This window comes from Tursiops truncatus, chromosome 11 (genome assembly GCF_011762595.2).
Source record: "Tursiops truncatus isolate mTurTru1 chromosome 11, mTurTru1.mat.Y, whole genome shotgun sequence".
NCBI classification, from domain to species: Eukaryota; Metazoa; Chordata; class Mammalia; order Artiodactyla; family Delphinidae; genus Tursiops; species Tursiops truncatus.
The window spans coordinates 94206487-94227905 of NC_047044.1; the positions used below are offsets into that span (position 1 = coordinate 94206487).

At 37.5% G+C, this 21419-nt stretch overlaps 2 protein-coding genes across 8 annotated transcripts in view; both read left to right on the top strand.

The window, feature by feature from the left end:
* The window catches only part of STYK1 (serine/threonine/tyrosine kinase 1), a 59218-nt gene extending 50012 nt beyond the window's left edge, over positions 1–9206 (top strand). For all 6 annotated transcript variants that reach the window (XM_019937746.3, XM_019937755.3, XM_073789039.1 and 3 more), the window contains 4 exons: positions 1333–1541; positions 3317–3357; positions 4020–4116; positions 6273–9206. In XM_019937746.3, the coding sequence (XP_019793305.2) occupies positions 1333–1541; positions 3317–3357; positions 4020–4116; positions 6273–6477 (552 nt within the window). In that variant the 3' untranslated portion in view covers positions 6478–9206. The remainder of the gene's footprint in view (positions 1–1332; positions 1542–3316; positions 3358–4019; positions 4117–6272) is intronic.
* A 4813-nt stretch (positions 9207–14019) lies between these two features.
* Positions 14020–21360, top strand: MAGOHB (mago homolog B, exon junction complex subunit). Of its 2 annotated transcripts, XM_019937782.2 has the most exons (6): positions 14033–14177; positions 14578–14785; positions 16354–16412; positions 17087–17197; positions 19474–19556; positions 21004–21360. In XM_019937782.2, the coding sequence occupies exons 3-6, from the start codon at positions 16398–16400 to the stop codon at positions 21101–21103; spliced, it is 309 nt and encodes a 102-aa protein (XP_019793341.1). In that variant the 5' UTR covers positions 14033–14177; positions 14578–14785; positions 16354–16397; the 3' UTR covers positions 21104–21360. The 2 variants fall into 2 exon arrangements, with proteins under 2 accessions (XP_004321593.1, XP_019793341.1); XM_004321545.4 differs by lacking the exon at positions 14578–14785 and having other exon boundaries at positions 14020–14177.
* Positions 21361–21419: the final 59 nt, after the last annotated feature.

A 21419-nucleotide genomic window follows, 5' to 3' on the forward strand; every position in this document is an offset into this window, starting at 1 on the left:
AGAAAACCTTATGAATTTATAAATCTCTCAGGCAATTCTGATTTGCAGCCTGGCCTGAAAAGTATTAGTAGAATTTGTAGTACTTCCTATGAATTAGAATACTGGGTTCTGGTCACTACCACTTAGTACCAGTGTGACCTTATATAATCATTTAGATTTATCTGAAAGTTACTTCCCTAACTCACCTCATCTAGTTATTTTAGGGACAAAATGAGATGATGTAAAACTGTATATAAATTTATTATTATGACACTCAATTTTGCTATGTATATATTACCCTGTTTGGGAGACTGCTGCTAGAAACTTGAAACCTCCTCTCCTTCCCCTTGTCTAGCTGGGTCCTATCTGAGAGGAAAATCAGGCCAGGGTCAGGGTCAGAGTAGGAGATTATAATTTCCAAACCCAGTACAAATGTTATTTGGATTATTTGCTGTTTGCTAAGCTTTATTTGTTTGTTTTAAAGCAAAGCTAGTGTATTTACTAATAAATAATATATAAGGGTATATCAAAAATATAAGGGTATATCAATGTATCCAAAATGTGTAAATCGTTTGTCAAACCCCAGAGAATGTACAATGCGAAAAGTGAACCCTGAAGTAAACTCTGGACTTCAGTTGAAAATGTTGTATCAGTATCAGTTCATCAGTTGTAACAAATGTATCACACTGATGCTAGCTGTTAATAATAGAGGAAACTATGAAGTGGGAGGGAAGGGATGTGGGAGTGCTCTGGATTTTCCACTCAATTTTGCTGTCAACCTAAAACAACTCTTTAAAAAAAAAGTCTTTTAATTTTTTTTTAAAAAGGAATGAAGTATTGGTATCAGTTTGCTAATCTTAAACACAATGCAAACATGTCTGATTCATTATAAATACTTGGAAGCCGGACTTCCCTGGTGACGCAGTGGTTAGGAATCTGCCTGCCAATGCAGGGGACACAGGTTCCATCCCTGGTCCAGGAAGATCCCACATGCTGTGGAGCAACTAAGCCCGCATGCCGCAAGAGCCACAACTACTGAGCCCGCATGCCACAACTACTGAAGCCCGCGTGCCTAGATCCCGTGCTCTGCAACAAAAGAAGCCACCACAATAAGCCCCTGCTCGCTGCAACTAGAGAAAGTCCGCGTGTAGCAACAAAGATCCAACACAGCCAAAAATAAATAAATAAAAATTAATTAAAAAATTAATAAATACTTGGAAGCGATATGTCATTATTAATGAGGCTTGTTCAGAGTAGAAAATATACTTTTCTTCTCAAGGATTTGTTTCTCTTTATCTGTGACCTAAGCCATGACCTCAGAGAGCTCATCCATCTTTGATCTCATGTTGACAGGAATTTCTCCAGGATAAGCATCTGTTCCATGGGGATGTGGCAGCCAGGAATATCCTGATCCAGTGTGATCTCACTGCTAAGCTCTGCGGACTGGGCCTGGCTTATGAAGTCCACTCCCGAGGGGCCATCTCGTCTACTCGCATCGTACCTCTCAAGTGGCTCGCCCCAGAACGGCTTCTGCTGAGACCAGCTGGCATCAAAGGAGACATGTATGGTTTGTTCCTGCCCTGCCCCATGGATTTCTTCCTTTCTCGACCCAGGTGTCCTCCAGCTCATGAATATGACTGGGTCTATTGTCAATTATGTCTCCACATAAAATGTCTACTGAGAAGTCAGACTCTCAAGCAAAAATGCGTGTTATGTGGCAGAGCTCATACTTGGCATCTGCCTGCAATCCTTTTAGTGCCTTTTGAAGTATTCCCTCTGTGTTAGATTAGAAACCTTAATTAGGACAGAAAAAAATGAATAGATTATTCATGCTAGTATCTGAGGACTTAATCTGGTGGAGTTTTATCTGTTTATCTAGTTTTATCTGAAAGAGGTAGGTCCGCTTATTCAAAAGTTTAGTTAAACTAGGACTTATTAAAATAAGTACCTATGTGTGTGTATACTCAATTTATTTTAACTTAAAACATATAAATAGATATTTAATTATCAGTCTTTTGGAGGAGGGCCAAGGGGATAGACCTGCTGTGCTAAATGAAGTTACGTGTTGTGTTTCTTGTATAAGTAGCATCCATAATGAATTACTTTTGAGTTTCCGTTTGGGATGACTCTAAATAGAGTGGGAAACTTGAAAACGCTTGTGACGCAGTTTGACTACAGACACTTAGTGTTAATTTTTCCCAGTTTTCTACAGTTGTCTCACCCACGCAATGTGACAACACTTTCTTTTTAGCAGCTTGGTTTTACAGAATATTTTCAGAGCATTCAATCTAGTTTTCAGGGAGCTAATGCTTTGGGCATGTATATTTAATCAGCTTACGTAATATTTAATTGCTTACATAATTACAGTTACATGTAGGATTGGCATAAACAGGATTGTAAAGAACTGCGATTGACTTTTGGTAGCCATATAACTCAACTGCTCGGAGGAGCACATAAACATAATATAGAATATCTTACTAGCCATGAATGTTATGAGTTGCGGGGGAAATTTAGAACATCAGTTGATGTGGTGAGTCAATTAAGAGACTGCTTTTTTATTTTATTTATTTATTTTTTGGCTGTGCCGCGCGGCATGTGGGAGCTTAGTTCCCCGACCAGGGATAGAACCCATGCCCCCCTGCAATGGAAGTGCAGCGTCTTAACCACTGGCCCTCCAGGGAAGTCCCCAGAAGACTGCTTTTTTATTTCATTGCTGTTTCGCTGACCTCTCCTTTTAAATAGAGGTCTGGGAGCTTTGAGGGCTTAACTGGGAAATATTGCTCATTTAATGATGATATTATAGAACAGTGAAATACACATCTCTTGAATCATATTGCTCAGGCAAATGCCTACTCCAATTATGTATAAAACTTGTTATGTTAATATTTTTCCTAGGTTTGGGCAATTAGATCTACTGAGGAAATAGTAGATAAATGATAAAACTTGCTTGGCCTTGAGCTAAGAATAAAGGCTAGAATTTCAGCAGGGAGAAATGGAAAGGATGAAAAAGATGCAGAGGGGAATTTCTGTATGTTTGGGTGAATATGTTTGCACAAACACTCACAATTTAGCAAATAATGGTAAATATCTATTAATGTGTAATATAGAAAAAAGGAGACATAAATTCAGTACTCAAATAGATTCGATTCTAAGGGGATTGGACAGAAATGCTTTCTAATGGCAGGCACTACCTCATTGCTTATTGTATCAGTCACCCTTGATTCCCTTTCATTGCCTTTGTAATGGGGTTCTTACTGAAGGCCTCTGGTACTTAAGTGAGCTGTCTTTACAAAAGGCAGAAATAGAAATTAAATCCATGGCCTTGTTTCTTTTACAGCTGGTCTTTTGGGATACTGCTCTACGAGATGGTGACTCTAGGTAAGGAGGATCCCCAAAGTAGTGTGCACCTATACAAAAATATACAAGGATGTTTATTTGGGTGGTGGATGACATTTGCTATGAGAAGGGGTTTCGGTACAATCTCTGAAGGTTGAACTGAGTTGACATAGAATCCTGATTTTTGAGATAGTCTTGTAATGTCTTGATTCCCTCCCTCTCTCTCTCCTTCCCTCTTCTGTTTTTAACTTTCTTTTGCTTTCTTTCTCTTTCTTTCCCTCAACACTTACCAATTCCATGGGAGGTTTTAAAATCCAAGGATGATTCCAAGGATGATCTTTTGCATAAACAAAAATATTGTCTTTAGATTTATTAATCCACTTGATGGAGAAACTATAGCACCTTCTCATGTTTGGGAAGTAGAGGGCAGATTATCTTATGTCTCACTTTGCTTTATTTTGTTACTTTCCTAAACACTCAACGTTCTGCTAAGTTATCAGTACCCACCCCCATCTCTTTTTTCCCAAAATTCTCTAAGCTATATCCTTACTTGATCACCAGGGAGCAATTATATCTATTAGTTTTTCTTTGGCTATACTTTTGCAGGTAATTAGCCCAGGTGGATGGAGAGTAGTGTTAGTTATACTTTATATTCTGAGGACCCTTAAGTTCTCTTACTACTCTCATTCTTTCCATACCAACAGGGGCACCTCCATATCCTGAAATTCCTCCTACCAGCATCCTACAGCATCTCCAAAGAAGGAAAATCATGAAGAGACCCAGTAGCTGCACACACACCATGTAAATGGTTTTTAAAATCTTTTTTTGCTCTTCATCAGTCGTGCTCCTTTCAAAGTGGCTCAGATGACCCTCAGCTGTCCTTTGTGTGCTAATGTACAACCCTAAACCAAACCTCTGCAGTAAAACACATCTGCTCACATATACGATGTACACGTATATGTATATCATATGTATGTGTGTATACATACACACACACAAAATATTGAGGCAACCACTGAGTACTATGTTAGGAATTTAAGTTTGCTAACATTGTTAAAACTTAGTTCTTCTGGAAGCTTTTAAAATAGACCAAATCCAATGCAAATACAGTAGTGTTTTATCTATTTAAATGTCAGTCTCAGTTAGAGACTACTGGCTTCAGTTCTAATATAGTTGTCATAAAATCCATTGCACTACAGTTACTCACTGGTTCCTATTTAATATTTAACTTAAAAACATATTGATTATCTGTTTTCCCAGTTCTAAGCATGTTGGAAGCCAACCAAAAGTGGGGGTGAGAAGAAATGAGGCAGGAGGAGGAGGATATCAAATTGTCAGCAGAAAGGGACAGTTGGTGAACTAACGTAGAGGCAGAAAATGGAAAAATTCAAAATTACATTCAGAATTTTATAACCAATAAAGTACAAAAAAAGGTTGTTATAGAACATAAGAAAAGGTTAAATTATTTTTAAGAAGACAGGAGTTAATATATTAATATACATTTCTATTAAAGTTGTTGCTATTTTTCAGCACTGAAAGGGTAAATTTCCAGCACCTGGGTTTCCCAACATTAAACAGTTACAGCATCAAGCATGTTAAAACTGTTAAATATCATAACTGTTGACATATATTTTTATGTGTATATACACACACATACACACAGTATAGTGATACTGGCTGGGTATACTAGAATGGAGTTGTTGACAAATATTTCTCATAGGCTTTATGTGTATAAAATGCTGTCCTTGATACTGGGGAGAGACATTTAACTGATAAAGTACCTGGTCTTGAAGAAGGATGTCAGAAACAACATGAAAATCAACATAAAATTTGAGGCAATAAGTAGAATGGTTAAAAGCTCAGATTCATCTCACAGAGTCAGAAAGACACACGTTCAGTCCTAGTCCTACTACTTTACTGTGCGTTGTGTACTTATTTTAAAATAGATATAATGATAATCCTACCTCAAAATTATTGTGAGGCTACAATGAAATAATGCATGTTAAGTTCCCCTACCATGCCCTTTATAATAAGTAAGTTCTTGGTAAAACATTAGCAGTATTATTAAAATAGCATCTTCTACAAAGTCTCATCGTACAACATTAAAGAGTGTGGGAAACACAGTGCATGCTGAGGTTTATAAGGAAAGGAATTGAGACTTAAATCTGTAGGAAAGGATATTCAAGGAATTGGGCAGAGCATGAGCAAAGACAGAATTGGGTGTTACTAACCACATCTAGGGCATAGCAAGACACTGACTTGTCAGGAGGAGAGGGCTTCAGTTAGGCAAGAACTATATGTTAAGAAGCTAGGGGGTGGTATGTTGACTTTATATGGTGAGCAGTGGTAAATCACTGTAGGTTCAGGAATGAGACTTGATGAAGAGTGTTTGAAAACAGGCTATGTTGTAAATTCTCTAGAAACTGGATTGAAGCAAAGACAGATTAAAGGTGGTAAGTACTTCTATCTCGATTAAGGCAATTTCCTAGAGAAGCTAAGTAATAAAGAGGGGAAATGACCTGGATTAAAGGAAGGAACCATCTAATTACATTATCTGAAATGAGTATGAATCGTATTATTCCATACCTTCTTATTTTCCTTGCTGTGATGTAGCTCATACTGGTAGATAAGTTATAGCAATGGTTTGGAATGATGCAGATTAATAACATGTAAGATGAAAACACTTAAGAGTTTTTGGTAATCTAATGGAAAAAAAAACCTGTTCTGTCATACTGATTGTAGTTTAAGAAATATTTAGTCATTCCTTTTATAAAAAGGGTCCTGTTGAGAAGATGATATTAAGAGACTTAGCATTAGGAGGATGAGAAGGAACAGTATTCTCTGGGAAGCATGTGGGACACAGCAGTGAGAAGTAGGTTAAAGACTCATAGGTTTCTTTTGTTAAGGTTTGTTAGGAGATGAGACAGTTTCTCTTGTTTCTCTTGTTTTCCTTTCAGGTACGGTCTCATGAAGTCCTGCTGGCGTTGGAGTGAGGACAGCCGCCCCTCACTTAGAGAGCTACACTCACGCCTAGAAACTGCCGCTCGAACTGCCAATGACAAGGCTGTGTTGCAAGTACCAGAATTGGTGGTGCCTGAATTGTACGCAGCTGTGGCAGGCGTCAGCGTGGAGAGTCTCTCCTATAGCTATAGCATCCTTTGAAGATCCTGGGGCAGCACACATTTTTGGGAGATCATATACTCTTGGAACCAATTCCTCCAAGAACAGAGACAAGACTTTCTAGTGGGACATAAAGGGAGGAATGGGACATGGATCCTGCATCTTCCCCTACACATTTCCCCAGAAACCTGAAATGATGCTAGATGAGGCTGCACACAGCATATACCCTCGAGACTGAGAAGTACAGTTTCATTTCTGTTATCCCAGTCCTGAAGATGCAGGGTAGATGGGATGGACCGTGTCAATGCAAGGGAGGTTTTACAAGTCTGCAGTGTTCGTCGCAGCATGGCACAGATAAGCTGGTCCCTCCCACCACAGGCTGGTTTCCTTTGAAACATGCTTTTATCTAGACTATTATAAGGTCCAGAAAATTGGAATCAAATGAGGGAAGAGAAAGCTGATAAAGGAGTTGATGAGAAGAAAATTGAAGGTTCTACTTGCTCAGGAGTATAGATGAGGACCAAGGTCATCCTTCAGAGAGAAGGGGGAGGAAGGACACACAGGACTTCATTCCTGGTCCGTTCATGCAGGGCTGAAGGAGAACCATTAAGGAAGACTTCTGAGCTCCCCCTAAGGTGTATATAGGAGAAATATGGTCCCCTTTGATCTAATTCTGAGGTAGGTGAACCCTGTTGGTACTATTTTAACTAGAAGCTGGCGGGGTCATTTCATGATTAAGAACATTCAACATGTACTTTTCAACAGTCTGGCTTCCTGGCCCCTATGAGACTAGGGAGACTGAGCCCAGAGGGTCAATTGGTTCGATGATGAATACACTGTGTATTTAATAAATGGGAAATATGGAAGTCAAGCAAAAGTGCTTAGTAGGCAAGGACGTCTTTAAAAGGGCTAGAAAAGGATGTAACCTGAGATGGAAGGATGATACGTTCCCATTTTCAATCATCCAGTGATCTACTGTGAAACTTATTTCATTAAATTCATATTTATTGAGTGAAAGTAGGCTTTTCAGGTTATACAGTTGCCAAAATCTCTCCAAGAGGGAGAATAACAGTAGATAAATGAAAGCTAATGACAACAGAAAAATTCAAGAGGCAATCTAGGTTGTCAGAAAAGGGATTCCTCATGCGTGAAAAGGGGATACTACCTACCTCACAGGGTTGTCATGAGGATTGAATGAGAGGATATATTTGTACCGTATCTGGCACATACTATGTGCTCAATAAATGTTAATTTCCTTACTCTCATCCTTACTAGCCTAGAATCTTTCATATCTTTTTCATTTAACACCTACGGTGGCCAAGAAGAGAACCTCGGTCTGTCAGTCACACTGCAAGGGAGGACATGCTTAAAGATGATGGGATGGTCCAAATACCACTTGACTAAAATGAGGAAGTCGTAATTTTTGTGTGAGCGTGTGGATGATGACAGGCATCTCCTACTAGTTCAAAATACTGGAAATATCATGATAATGACAGTTCAGTTGAACACGTGGTCTGTGATTTTAAACAATACCTTGGATGCTCTAGAAGGGACATCCAAGGCTGCTATAGGAAAATGACTGGCAGTTGAAAAACTTGCAGAAGTTAGAATCCTGATGGAGTCATGATGAGTCGCCCAACTGAATAATGATTCTTGCACCTCTAGGAATACCACAATGAGTAGACAGAATTTAAATGCGTGGTAAGCAGCAATAGAGAGAAGGGAGGAAGAATGGCTCAGCACAAAATGATGAAGTCCTATGGGATCTCATTGTTCTCAGCTGTTCATTTAAGTCAAATTTACAAAATATTTATTTATTTATTCAACTATTTTCAAAGAATAGAGTGTTAAGGACAACTGTGCCAGACACTGTGCTAGGTGTTGGATAAAAAGAAATGGAGAGCTTTGGCTTACAGTCTAGAAAGCAAGAGATACTATATACACATTTATGTGGGTATTTGTTAATTACAACTGTGATAAGTGCTGTGAAGAAAAAGTAGGGTAGTAGAAGGGAGTATAAAATGGGGACCTCCCTGAAAAAATGGCATTTAGACTGAGACCTTAGGGATGGGTGAGTAAGCCTGACAGTGAGGAGAAGAGAGTTCCAGTTGAAGGATTATGTATGTGAAAACTCTGAGGCAAGAAAAAACTCAGTTTGAGGAACTGCAAGGAGGCTAGTGGGAGGGAGGTATAGTGAAGTGGGAGGAGAGTGGTGCATGATGAAACTGAGCATTGCTCTTTCACGCTGTATTTTTTCTTTTTTTGCAAGGGAAATAATGAATTCACCTTTACCAATGATATTCAAAGTAGCACTCGACACTCATCCATCAGGGGTAAATTAGGAATAATAAAAATCAATTCTACCAACAGTCTGGGAATAGATCAGATGATCCAAGAGGGAATACGTCTCAAAATCCCCACCATGTACAAAAATAGACTCAATGGAAAAGAGCAGCTTTTAAAATATGTAAGAGGAAAAAAATATTAATTCTACAAATAGTTATTCATTGTATACCACACACAAAGCTCAAAGTTAGCTTCTATGGAAGAAATAAAGACAAATCCTGAATGACTCAAGCCTTCAAGTCACTTATTTGGTAGTAAATTGGTGCCCCTCATTTTTTTAATTACATATCTTTATTAGGAAAAATATTTTGAGCACTCAACCCTACTAAAATTATATAATTTATATATAGATGTAAAATATACACAGTATAAAATAAATGCAATATAAATTAAAATTGGTAAAATAAAGAAATATTTTTAAATTTTATTGGAGTATAGTTGCTTGAAATAAATCTTATTTCTAAAATATTTTGCTAGTTGTCTCACATTGTATGTTAATGTTTGTTTTGGTAGGAGGCAAAGAAGCAGACAATTGCCATTTTAAACTTTGTTTTTCTGGATATAGGTCTGGAACATTGGATACAGTAATTGTTTATTCAGAGGAAACTGGGTCTTTCCCTCACTTGGCCAGGCTTTTTCCAAAGGAGAATTATATTTCTGGCATCTTTGACTTATCAGCCATACCAGGTATTCCCAAGCTAATGAATGGAAAAAAGAATGAAAATATTTACCATTTAATCAAGTTGAATCCAGGTTAGGGTTTTATTGTTTTGATTCCCTCCTCTCCCAGTCTTGCTTTTCCAATTTATGCTTTATGGTTAAAAAAAAATTGCAAAATAGCTAGGAACTGAGCAAATGCCCACCTGGAAACCACGTCTCATTGAAACTTGACAATGTAATTCAACTTAGAATAGTCTGAACCAGTAGTTCTCAAATCATGTTCGTGCACAACACTAGTTTTAGGTATTTTCTATTAAAATTGAATAATAATATTTTTCACCATGCTAAAGAAAAAGTTAGTGAATAGAATCTTCTAAATCTTAACCTTGCTGTAACAACTGTTGTTAAATATTTGCTCTACCATGACTCATTTAAACAAATAAATGTGTATCAAATACAGTAGAAGACTGGGAGAATCACCTATTATGCTTAATTTAGCAGACTGGTTTTACTTGTATTGGAAATAAGAATTAGTGGTCATGCTATGTGTTAGAAGCATATAATATTGTCATATGCTCGATGAATTGAATACATCATGTCGTAATAATCTAGCAATAGCTTCAAGTGCTCACTCACCATATATGAACATATTTGAGAAACAATGGTGTGGAAGTTTTGGTGTTTCTGCATGATGGTGGTTTTCTCATTAAAAAAAGTAACTCCACTGAGTGGTTTAAAACAGCGGTCCCCAACCCCTGCGGGGGGGGGGGGGGGGCGGTTCCTGTTAAGAACCAGGCCGCACAGCAGGAGGTGAGCCAGCGAAGCTTCATCTGCCGCTCCCCCTCGCTCCGCACTGCTCGCATTACCGCCTGACCATCCCCTAACCCCGCATCCGTGCAAAAGCTGTCTTCCACAAAACCGGTCCCTGGTGCCAAAAAGGTTGGGGACCACTGGTTTAAAAGACATATATAGTTAAAACAGAGAAGTCTGCTACAGAAGGGAAGACAGAAAGGTGGGTGGATGGAATGAAGACTGAAATAGACCATAGTCATTCTGACATTTAAAAACATTTCAATTACCTTAGAATAATTTTTTAGACCATATAATATTCTTGATTTACTACTCTGATCCATTTAATGTAATGAGCTAGTCCTAACAGTTTTTGTCTGTAAATACAAAATCAAAACTATTCAAAAGCTACTGATAAAGAAAACAAATGAAAACAACAACTATCTTTGGGCTTGCCTGGTGGCGCAGTGGTTAAGAATCCGCCTGCCAGTGCAGGGGACACGGGTTCGAGCCCTGGTCTGGGAAGATCCCACATGCCGCGGAACAACTAAGCCTGTGCGCCGCAACTACTGAGGCTGCGCTCTAAAGCCCGCGAGCCCCAACTACTGAGCCTACGTGCCACGACAACTGAAGCCTGTGCGCCTAGAGCCTGTGCTCTGCAACAAGAGAAGTCACCACAATGAGAAGCCCGCTCACTGCAACGAAGAGTAGCCCCTGCTCGCCGCACCTAGAGAAAGCCTGCGTACAGCAACGAAGACCCAATGCAGCCAAATAAATAAATAAATAAAAATTAAAAAACAAAACAAAACTATCTTCTCTAATTATCACAAGAAAATCAGAACATATTTCTGGAAATTGTAAGTAGGAATGATTCGATAATTTTAAATAGTGGGGCAAAAGGCAAAAGAGGTGTGAGGACAGAGCAGACATGAGAGATCAAAGGAAGAGAGAATTTTAGACATAGGAAACATCAGAATATTTAAAAGATGAAATTAACACTTAGAAGAAATAATCATCTCTGACTTGATTCGTCATCATGAAGTTGAAAGCAATAAACTTAAAAACTTCAATGGGAAATCATTATTTTATCAATGAATAACGTGTATTTGATTAAATCATTAAGCCTTCATTTCAGCTGGAGTTGGAAAATGAAATGTTTATTTCTTAATTACTTCACAAGGGTTTTTGAAGCTAACCACAGAGAGACTGCATTAGCAAAGGCAGAAATAGTTCTTCATTTGGCTTCATTTAAGCAGCCCAAACATTTATTTTTATAAATAAACTATGCTGTTACCAGTAAGTAGGTCCTAATTTGAAGCCTACAGCCATTGAGATTGAGATTTCTCAATGTTCCAAAAATATTTTCTCTGTTTCCAGCCCATGTAAAAGCATATAAAATGGTTCTTATATAACTTTATTGTCCAAAATGATAGCCACTAGACATGTCTGGCTATTTAAATATTAAGTTCACACAAATTAAATAATATTTAAAAATAAAAATTCAGTTCCTCAGTCTCACCAGCCACATTTCAAGTGCTCAATAGCCATTCAGAAAGTTTCCATAGCTCTGGTGTATAACATCCAAGAAGACCACAATACACAAATGCTTTATCACTTTCCAATCTTTACGGTGACACAAGAGACCTACAGTTTGGCTTTTTTTTTTCTTTTTTCTTTTTTTGTTAATTATAGGAAGGATTGAGTAAGTATATTTTCACACTTCATCTTAAAAACAGGGTTAGAGAGGATTAGTCTTGAGCTCAGATGTCTTTTTAGGGGATAAAGACAGTAATTGGTTACAGATAAAAATCTTAACCCTGTGCATTCCATAAGCTCTATTTACACAGTCACAGACCTGGTACCTGTAGCTCTACCTAGGTAAGCGTGAACACTTGGCACATTTGCCAAAAATGGGAAGGAAATGCATTAGGAAATCCAAAGATTGCATGAGGCTCCCTACAAAAAACAAATGGATTACTGCCTATATTTTCAGAGATATTATGGAATATTATGATCAAGTTTCTGTGGATTATTTTTGTGGTAAGTACAGTGACTGACGTATCCCAGTTTGCCTGGGAAGTTCCAGGTTTTAAGATGGAAAGTCCCACATCCTAGGAAACTCCTTGGTCCTGGGCAGACTGGAATGGTTCATCACCCTAGTGATGAGGGATGGTGCTTTATGTTTCTTGTATATTTTCCATAATGGCAGCCTATATTGGAACTGAATAATTTTTCTATATTAACATTTATACAATGGTTAATATAGTTTTCTATATTGACAGTTATACAATTGCTAATACAGACTCAACATAACCTGCCCAGTCTGCTTTTCTGGTTATTCTACTTCCGTGAACTTTGTGTTCTAATTATACTGAAATGCTTGGCTTTCCCAAGGCATGCATTGTAACACGACTGCACCTTTGCTCAGGCTATTTGCTTTTCCATCCCTCTGAACATATACTGAATTTACCCAACAAGATCCAACTCAAATAGCACATCTTGTCACAAGCCTTCCCTGGTACTTCCCCTTTCTTCAACTTCCCCAGTAAAGTGACTTGTGTCCTCTGCTGTATTACCAGCATTAAAAAGATTTTTTTTTTCCTTATAGCATTTGCTTCCTTGGGCATGTGTCTACATGTTTGTTTCCTAGACTACAAGTGCAAAGGGCTCTTTTTTAATTACCAGTGCCCAACAATTTCTGGCATGTAGGAAATGCCCGTTATAACTCATTATATAATGTTTTATAAATTCTAAATCTTATTTGACATGCATTATCTCATCTGATCTTTTCAACAATTCTTTGAGCTTGACAAAGTTTATTGTAGTCTATTCGTTTGGCTGACGAATAAACAGGCTTAGAGATAGCGTCTTAACCACGGTTAGGTAGAGATACGTGATGGGAACGAATCCCAGGTCTTCTGACTGCCACTCTTTCTACCAAATCCCACTGAAGGTTAAAATCATCCAACAGGCAGGATTATTCTGTGTGTTGGTAAAAGAAAGGTAATGAATAATATCTGAACAATAGGCTTTGTGTAAAGCTCACCTTGCCTTTCCCCATCCTTCAAAATCTATCCTAGATGAGCACTCCTTCCCTTTCCCCATGTAATTCTATCTGGTAAGAAACGCGGGCTGAACCATTTGATCTTAAGTCAAGGTGCCAAAACTCCAGAGGCCACCAGAGAGTAACCCTTACTGAATAAGTTTTATTATTAAAAGGAATTCTTTTATATCATGACTGCCAGAGATTTTTCAGTTTCAACGTGCCTTTCAAAATTTCAGACCTCCTGTCTGATGAATTCTTTTTACTTTGTCTCTACTACTGGCTTCTAGGTGTCGGATAACTAGCCATCATTGTCCGAAGGGGAAAGGCCCGTGTTAGGAATCCAGCAGGAGAAGGGTTTGTATTCCCGAGGTGCCATTCTGATTCTGGGATTTCACTTTACTCACTCCACGAATCAGGGGAATAAGGCCACACCCACCTCACGGATGCCGCGAGAATCAGAGACCCGACAAGTCAGAGCGACTGCGAAACTTTAGCTCCAAGCCCGTAACAAATGCTTTCATATTTTCACACTTCTGTGCTTTCCTAATAGAATATGATCTACTGAATTTTGAAAATAATACGCTTCCAACCTAGTAAAGTTCAGGTCATTGCCGCCCGCCCCTTCCCCGCGCGCCTCCAGGTCTCTCACTCGAGTCTCCGCCCTCCCGCTTTCCTCTGGGGGGGGGGGGGGGGGGTCGCAGGAGGCGGAAATGCCGCAGTGACGCGTTTATCCTGGGCGACTGACGTCACTGCCAGGCGTCCGGCGGCAGGTTGGCTGGGCCTTCGGCGGGCTTTTCGGCGACAAGGATGGCTATGGCCAGCGATTTCTACCTGCGCTACTATGTAGGGCACAAGGGCAAGTTTGGACACGAGTTTCTGGAATTTGAGTTTCGGCCGGACGGTGAGCAGAAAAGCGGCCGCGGCAACGAAGCGCGGTGCTGAGCAGGGGGAAGCGACGTGGAGAGGCCGCGGAGGAGTTGGGGTGGGTGGGCGCGCCTCCGCGGGCTCGCGAGTGTGCAGTAGGGCCGAGGAGCTTAAGGAAAATAGGAAGCGTACATTGGCTTTGTGAATAAAAGAGTAAATTGGTGTCAGTTAAAAGAAAAGCCGATCCTGCCAGATAGTAAAGTTCAGAATCCTAGCATCAGTTCACCGGAAGGGACCTTAAAGGCTCTCTAGTTTATCTGCCTAATACCTGAACGTTTGTGAGAACATCTCCACCACGCGGCGGACGCATGGATGCTTAAAATCTTCCGGTGAACAGTAAATTTCGGACTGCCCATTCATCTTTTTTATTCATTCAGGCGCTGTATGGAAGGCAAAATGTCGAGAAAAACGAATGAGGCCTGCTCTGAAGCGGGGAGCCCCACGTGTAGAAAAATGAGTGTAATGACGTGTTTGGGGTGCCTAAATACAGTGTTCCCTATAGGATGCATTAAGACTATAAAGAAGGGGCGTGGTTAGTTCTACATGAAAGAGTCGGCAGTCTTTTTAGAGAAGGTGACAGTTGAGGTGAGTCTTGAAACGAGAGGAGATTTTTTTCTTGGTCTCTGAGGGGAAAAAAAGAGTCAGACTGCTGAGAGCCGTATGAGGTGAAACTGCCTGCTGCCCAAGAAAAGTGCAGCAAATTCTGTCTTTGGACAGCTCTGATTCTCTTTAGATGGTTGTACTATATATTGAATTCTTATTGTAACAGCGACAGTCCCACTGCATAGACTTTTCTTTTTTGAATGCATATTATGTGCTGGGCAACATGTAAAAACAAAAATTGAAGGGACAGTAACGCATAAGACTCTTTACTTCCCTTCAAGGAGTTATACCTTGGTGGGTGACATAGACATGAAACTAACCGTAAGGCAGTATAGATATTAAGTGCTGTCGTTCATGCTTTGGACAAAGTTCTGTGAAGGCATGAAAGAAAAATTAGGGGAGGATGACATATTAGGAAAGGGGAGGAACATCGCACATTTCATGTAGAAGTCAGGGTAACTTCGGCTCTGCAATTATTTAGAAACCTTAATCACCTTACCCTCTCTGGTTCTCCCCAAGTCTTTTCTAAATTTAGCTAAGGAGCCAAGTTTACCTGAATTCTCCATCTGTTCTTTCTTTGTGTGATACTGTTTTCAGGGCCTTTGCCTGTGAACAACTTGTATCTTGTCGGTATCACTTTTAGCCAGTCACATAAATTAAGTAGTTTAAGATTATCAGGGAAATTTCATTCCAGAACACTGGTTCTCATCTGCCACCACACCATTCCACAACCTTCCCATAAGTAATGATGAGTTCCAAAGACAGTGATTCCTAAGGGCTTCTCCTCATTAGGATAACCTGTCACTTTAGAGGATCAGGGTCACATTATCACAATACATCTGTATCTGGGCAACTGACCAGCCATGAGGAGAAGCAGACATTAGGGAATTCATCAAAATTAATTGTAGATCAGGTAACAAACTGGTCAATTTTTATTCAGAAGTTATAGTTTGTGTGCTTCTTAATTACAATTCTAAAACAGTATCATTGCCATAATACATTAATTTGAAGGAAAATAATTAAAAGAACATTTTGGAGTAGTGGGGAAAGTATGTGTAGTGGAAGAAGGTAGATCTAGGTCTAAATCTTGTGTGACCCCGGGCAAGTTACTTAACTCTGTTTTCTCAACTATGAATATGTGAGAGAATAAAACATACTTTTTAGGGTTGTTTTACAGATTAGATTAAATGTTCTGGGTAACTCAGCACCAATAAGACATGTAATGTAAACTTTAGAAGAAGTGTTAGTTCCTTTTTTAGATTCCCTGTCTAGATCATGACATAGCTTAAGAAAAATGGGCCTTGAAAATAACCTTCCCATTATATGGAATTGTATTGAAGGCATGGAGTTTAAAAAGTTGACTGGCTTCAACTTCAGCCAACTTAACAGCAAATACATGTTCAGCATTGATCTTATGCCAGGAGGGAGGAAATATTAATAAAAGTAGTAGTATAAAATGATTTTTACCTTCAAAATTGCTTACGATGTCATTTCTTTATATTTTAGCAGTTTTTGCTGTTATAGATTGAATTTTTTTCCACTTCCCACAGGAAAACTTAGATATGCTAACAACAGCAATTATAAAAATGATGTCATGATCAGAAAGGAGGTAAGTTTTTTACAGATGTGTAATTTTTTATATTAAACCTGTTTCCCTCATGTCTATGTTTTTATTTACATATTTAAAGTACATCTAAGGCTGTAAAGAAGAAGCCGATGTATAGATTGAAAAAGGCTTCTAATTGTAGCATCGATAACAACAAAAGAAGCAATCTGAATATATTAAGTTGTAGTCCCACATTCAAGTGTATCATTTAATTCATTTTATAATTAACTTTGTCTTTTTACTCTATTCATTATTTAAAACTAATTGATAATTATGTTTTAAACACGGTATGAATTTTAAATGAAAGTCTCGAAAGTTAGGTATAAGAAAAAGTTCAAAGCACTAACTGTGCTGTGTATTTGTATTTGTCACTGTTCACCTCATAGATTTTGTGTTGACCACTCAGAGGTACTTGAGTCCTGTGTTACAAAGGCAGAATACAAGGTTTTAAGATGAGGCTGGTGTTGAGAAGAGGGGAAAATATGTTTTAAAGGAAAGGGCAAGAGAGTGAAGAAAAATCATAAGAATGATTCTTTCCCATGTTGTACTTTTAGAATCAGAATTAAATTTTTCTTTAATATTCTATTTGAATACTCAGGGTTTGTAACTCTGTTTTATTATTGCCTTCTGAGTTGTGTTGAGAAATAGACACTGAAATTTTTATAACTTGTTTTCAGGCTTATGTACACAAGAGTGTAATGGAAGAACTGAAGAGAATTATTGATGACAGTGAAATTACAAAAGAAGATGATGCTTTGTGGCCTCCCCCTGACAGGGTTGGCCGGCAGGTTTGTATTTAATAATTCTTTAAATGCATAAATACTAAAAATTGTTAATATAATTATTATGTTTCTCCTTGTTTATTTAGAATAGCTCCTCATTGAGTCTTGGGTTTTCCATTTAGTAGGCACCTGGTAAATACTTTATAATTTTATTTCACTTTGCGTCATTTTCTGTGCTACCGCCTAGTAGTAAAGGAGTCACTTTAGACATCTTACTGAACAGTCTTCTCTGCAGCCACCCCAGCTAAAGTTAAGATGTTTCACAGTGTTATGAATGATTGGTATTATTGGTTAATTACTTTTATTAGGAAATAAAAATAGGTAGGAAAAAACACAAGTGTTTGTTAACTTTGAGAATTAGAATTCTCATTGACTACATAAAATTCACTTTCGCCAGATTTATAACTTTGAAAGTTCTTACTTGCATCTTTATGCCCCAGAGAGTGATTTGATTGGTTTCTTTGTTCCAACTGACCGTTGCCTTTGCCTCTCATATTCCCTTCAGAAAAATCGATGGGCTGCTGAAGAGCTCTGAAGGCCTAATTTCACTCTGTAGAAAGCCAGTTTGATTTCTGAATTGGGTCTTTCACCTGTTGGAGAAATGAGATATGACCCCAGGAGGAAGAAACATTTAATTTCACTTTTGTATATTCCCGAGGATTATACTGTATAACAACTTCTTTGACTAGAAGAAAATGTGGCGAAATCTAATAGATGCTGACTCTCTGTAGCAGTAACTTAACACTTCTCTTTAAAGAAATATTATTTAGGAAAGCAAAGGTAATAGTTAACAGTATTTATTTTATGCACTGCAAACACTTTTAAGAAGTAAATTTAGATCTGTTTGTTTTATACATATATACGTTTGCATTAAAAATAGCAACAAACCTTTTATTATCTCTTTAGACTCAGGGAGAGAACAGTGTTTTCATCTACCCACTTGATGTGTTCATGTGTTTTGGTTAGTGGGGAGGATTACTCATGCTCCAGAAATTGTCTGTTGGATCTTTAAGTCAAAGATTTTACGATTGTTTGAGAGTCTTATTTAATTCTCCATTTTGTGTGTGCCATAAACTGTACATAATTAGATTTTCTGCTCAAATACACAGCTAGGAGTGTCTTTAAGGTCATCTGTTAATTTAAACTGAAAAATCACTACAGACATAGCCTCTTACTTTTTCATTTTAGATTTGCAGATAAAATATGGAGAAAAATTTATACTTAATTTTGGCACACTAGAAATACCTATATTATGTTATATTTGTTTTACTAGTTCTTAATTTTAATTGTTTTGTGAAGTCTAAAGAGTATGAATCAAATATTAGTACCATCACTTACTAGTGGTTCTACATCAACAGTTTTTTTCCTCTGTTTTATGAGTCTTGGATTTCACATTTGTAAAATTAGGCAAATAAAGCTGACCTAGAAGGGTAGGCTTTATTAGTCCAATTTTAGGGATTACAGAGAATGTAAAGTCCCTAGCACCAGGCCTGACACATAGTGGGTACTAAGTAGTACTGTTATTAATATGCAGTTTATTTGTAGAGCCTGGTAGAAAGGGTAAATGTGTTTGTATTTATTATATTAAAAATAGGCTTATACCCATATTACTAGTTTTACTCACATAAGAAACATTTCTCTGTCACTCGTAAGTATATCATTCATTTGATAGCATCATCTTTTTGAGATCTCTGGAAAGCAATTCTTTTTTTTTCTCTTTTTTTTGGTTATTTCTCTCTTTTTTTAACATCTGCATTTATTTCTATTTATTTATTTATGGCTGCGCTGGGTCTTCGTTGCTGTGCATGGGCTTTCTCTAGTTGCGGCGAGCAGGGGCTACTTTTCATTGTGGTTCACGGGCTTCACATTGCTGTGGCCTCTCTTGTTGCGGAGCACGGGCTCTGGGTGCACGGGCTCCAGTAGTTGTGGTGCGTGGGCTTAGTTGCTCCACGGCATGTGGGATCTTCCCGGACCAGGGCTCGAACCTGTGTCCGCTGCATTGGCAGGTGGATTCTTAACCACTGTGCCACCAGAGAAGTCCCTGGAAAGCAATTCTTGATTCATCCTAATATTGGGGACACCTGAGGAGCTGATGAGATTTTTTTTTTTTATTTTACATAGTTTATAGCTACCATGTCGTTTCGTTTTTGTTTTTTTTTTTCCTCCTCTATGATGGCTAGAAAACTTGCAGCTAAAATTGGGACTTCTTGGTAGCAAGAATACATATATCTTGTGAGATGGATTTTTATATTAACTACATTTCTCTGTTTTATTTTTTTCAGGAGCTTGAAATTGTAATTGGAGATGAACACATTTCTTTTACCACATCAAAAATAGGTTCTCTTATTGATGTCAATCAGTCAAAGTGAGTATGTTAAAGCATTTTGACTAAATTGACATAATTTATTAGAGGGGCTCATTTTAGAACCATAGCCAGTTTGGTAAGATTATTTTAATTGCAACCTGTATCAGTTCATTATGTATATGTAATCCTCATTTTTATATTAGTGAAGACTTGTTATCAAAGAAGTTAGTGGTATATTTTACTGATTGCCAAAAATAATCTTAATCTGGACACAGCATCACAAAATTTAAAAGAAATCCTTATTGGATTTATCAGCCTTATTAGTCCCATATAACATCATTCTCCTCCTTGGATTTAATACTTGAAAGAAATGGAAAAAGCCCCAGTATAGCTTAAGTATGGCTTTAGCTACCTGTGTCTTCCCAAGCTCTGTAAGTGCGGTACCACATAACCATTGTCTGAAAAATCTCTCTGCCTCCAATTATTTCTTTCCACTCTTTCCCCTCAAAATGTTCTTACAGTGTCTTTTTCCTATCCCCCTAAATTGTAATAATTTATTTGTTTGCTTAACTGGTTTCAGTGTAAGCTCCCTGAGAACCTTGCCGTATCTCAAAGTTAGTGCAATGCCTGGCACACAATAGGTGCTTTATAATCTATAGAGGAAAGGAGAAAGGAATTAATGCATAACTACTGGATACAAAAGGCTATGTTCATATATGAAGACTGGCGAGATACTTTTAAACTATCACATCTGTTTTCCCATAGTTGGTGAGGATGTGGCATTTGTATCCTACTGGGATTGTAAATTGTTACAGTGTTTTTTGGAAAGCAATTTGATAATATGCATCAAAAGCTGTTAATATTTTTCATTTATCTTTGTCCAACTGATTTCATTTCTGAGCATTCATCTATCCTGGGAAATACTCTGAAATAATGAAAAAACTTTATTATTCATAAAGATGTTCATTAAAACCTTAGTGATAATTGGAAAAAAAAATCCAAATGCTAACAAGGAGAGATTTGCTAAATTAATTAAAAATTATTTGTGACTTTTTTTTTAATGTAATGGAAAAAGTAATGTTTAAAAGGCCACAGTAAATGATTTTAATTATGAAAAATATTAGAGAAATACCAAAATATCTATAATTATTCCATGAGGAATGACATTATATAGTATTGAGTTTCTTTTTTCTATCTTTATAATTTTATTTGCCTTAAACATTTTTGTGATGCATAATGTTATTTTTTATAAGGAAATAAACACTTTAAATATGAAATGAATACTGATGAAGAAATTTATGTATTTTTTTATTACAGAAAAGGTAGAGATGGGAATTGTTCAGGTTATCCATTTTAGTTATCAGAAAATGCTTTCTTTCTCTTCAAAATTCCTTTAATGTAATTGTTTTAGGTTTTTGGTCTTTGTTTTGTTTTAGGAATTAATTTGTACTATTATGTTGTTTCATTTTAGGAAGAAAAAAGTAACTTTTATCTTTTTAAATTTTAGGGATCCTGAAGGCCTTCGAGTATTTTACTATTTGGTACAGGACCTGAAATGTTTAGTTTTTAGTCTTATTGGATTACATTTCAAGATTAAACCAATCTAAATTGTTTTTTGAAACTGTGTTTATATTTAATTAAGGGATGGGTGAGGGAGGGTTTGCCATTTATGATATTGGGGTTTTTTTGAATGTGAAGCAAGCTTTTTTTGTATGCAAATTGAAAATAAGAGAATACATAAACAGGCTTAATGATTATCTTCACCTGGGTCCAAGTGGCTTGGACAGTCCCCACACACATTAAATTCTGTAAATAAAAGCCACCTTTATTGAAATTTTGCTCCAATAAAACATATCAAAGCCTGGATGGAGAGTGCATTTTTTCCTTCAGGAGGCTGTATCTCTGATTCATTTTAAAGATAAA

Excerpts from the sequence above, each read along its gene's own strand:
- MAGOHB (XM_004321545.4), top strand. The coding sequence starts at position 14,084 with ATGGCTATGGCCAGCGATTTCTACCTGCGCTACTATGTAGGGCACAAG. Across the intron at positions 14,178-16,353 it reads ATTTGAGTTTCGGCCGGACG|GAAAACTTAGATATGCTAAC; the intron begins GTGAGCAGAAAA and ends CACTTCCCACAG. Across the intron at positions 16,413-17,086 it reads ATGTCATGATCAGAAAGGAG|GCTTATGTACACAAGAGTGT; the intron begins GTAAGTTTTTTA and ends ACTTGTTTTCAG.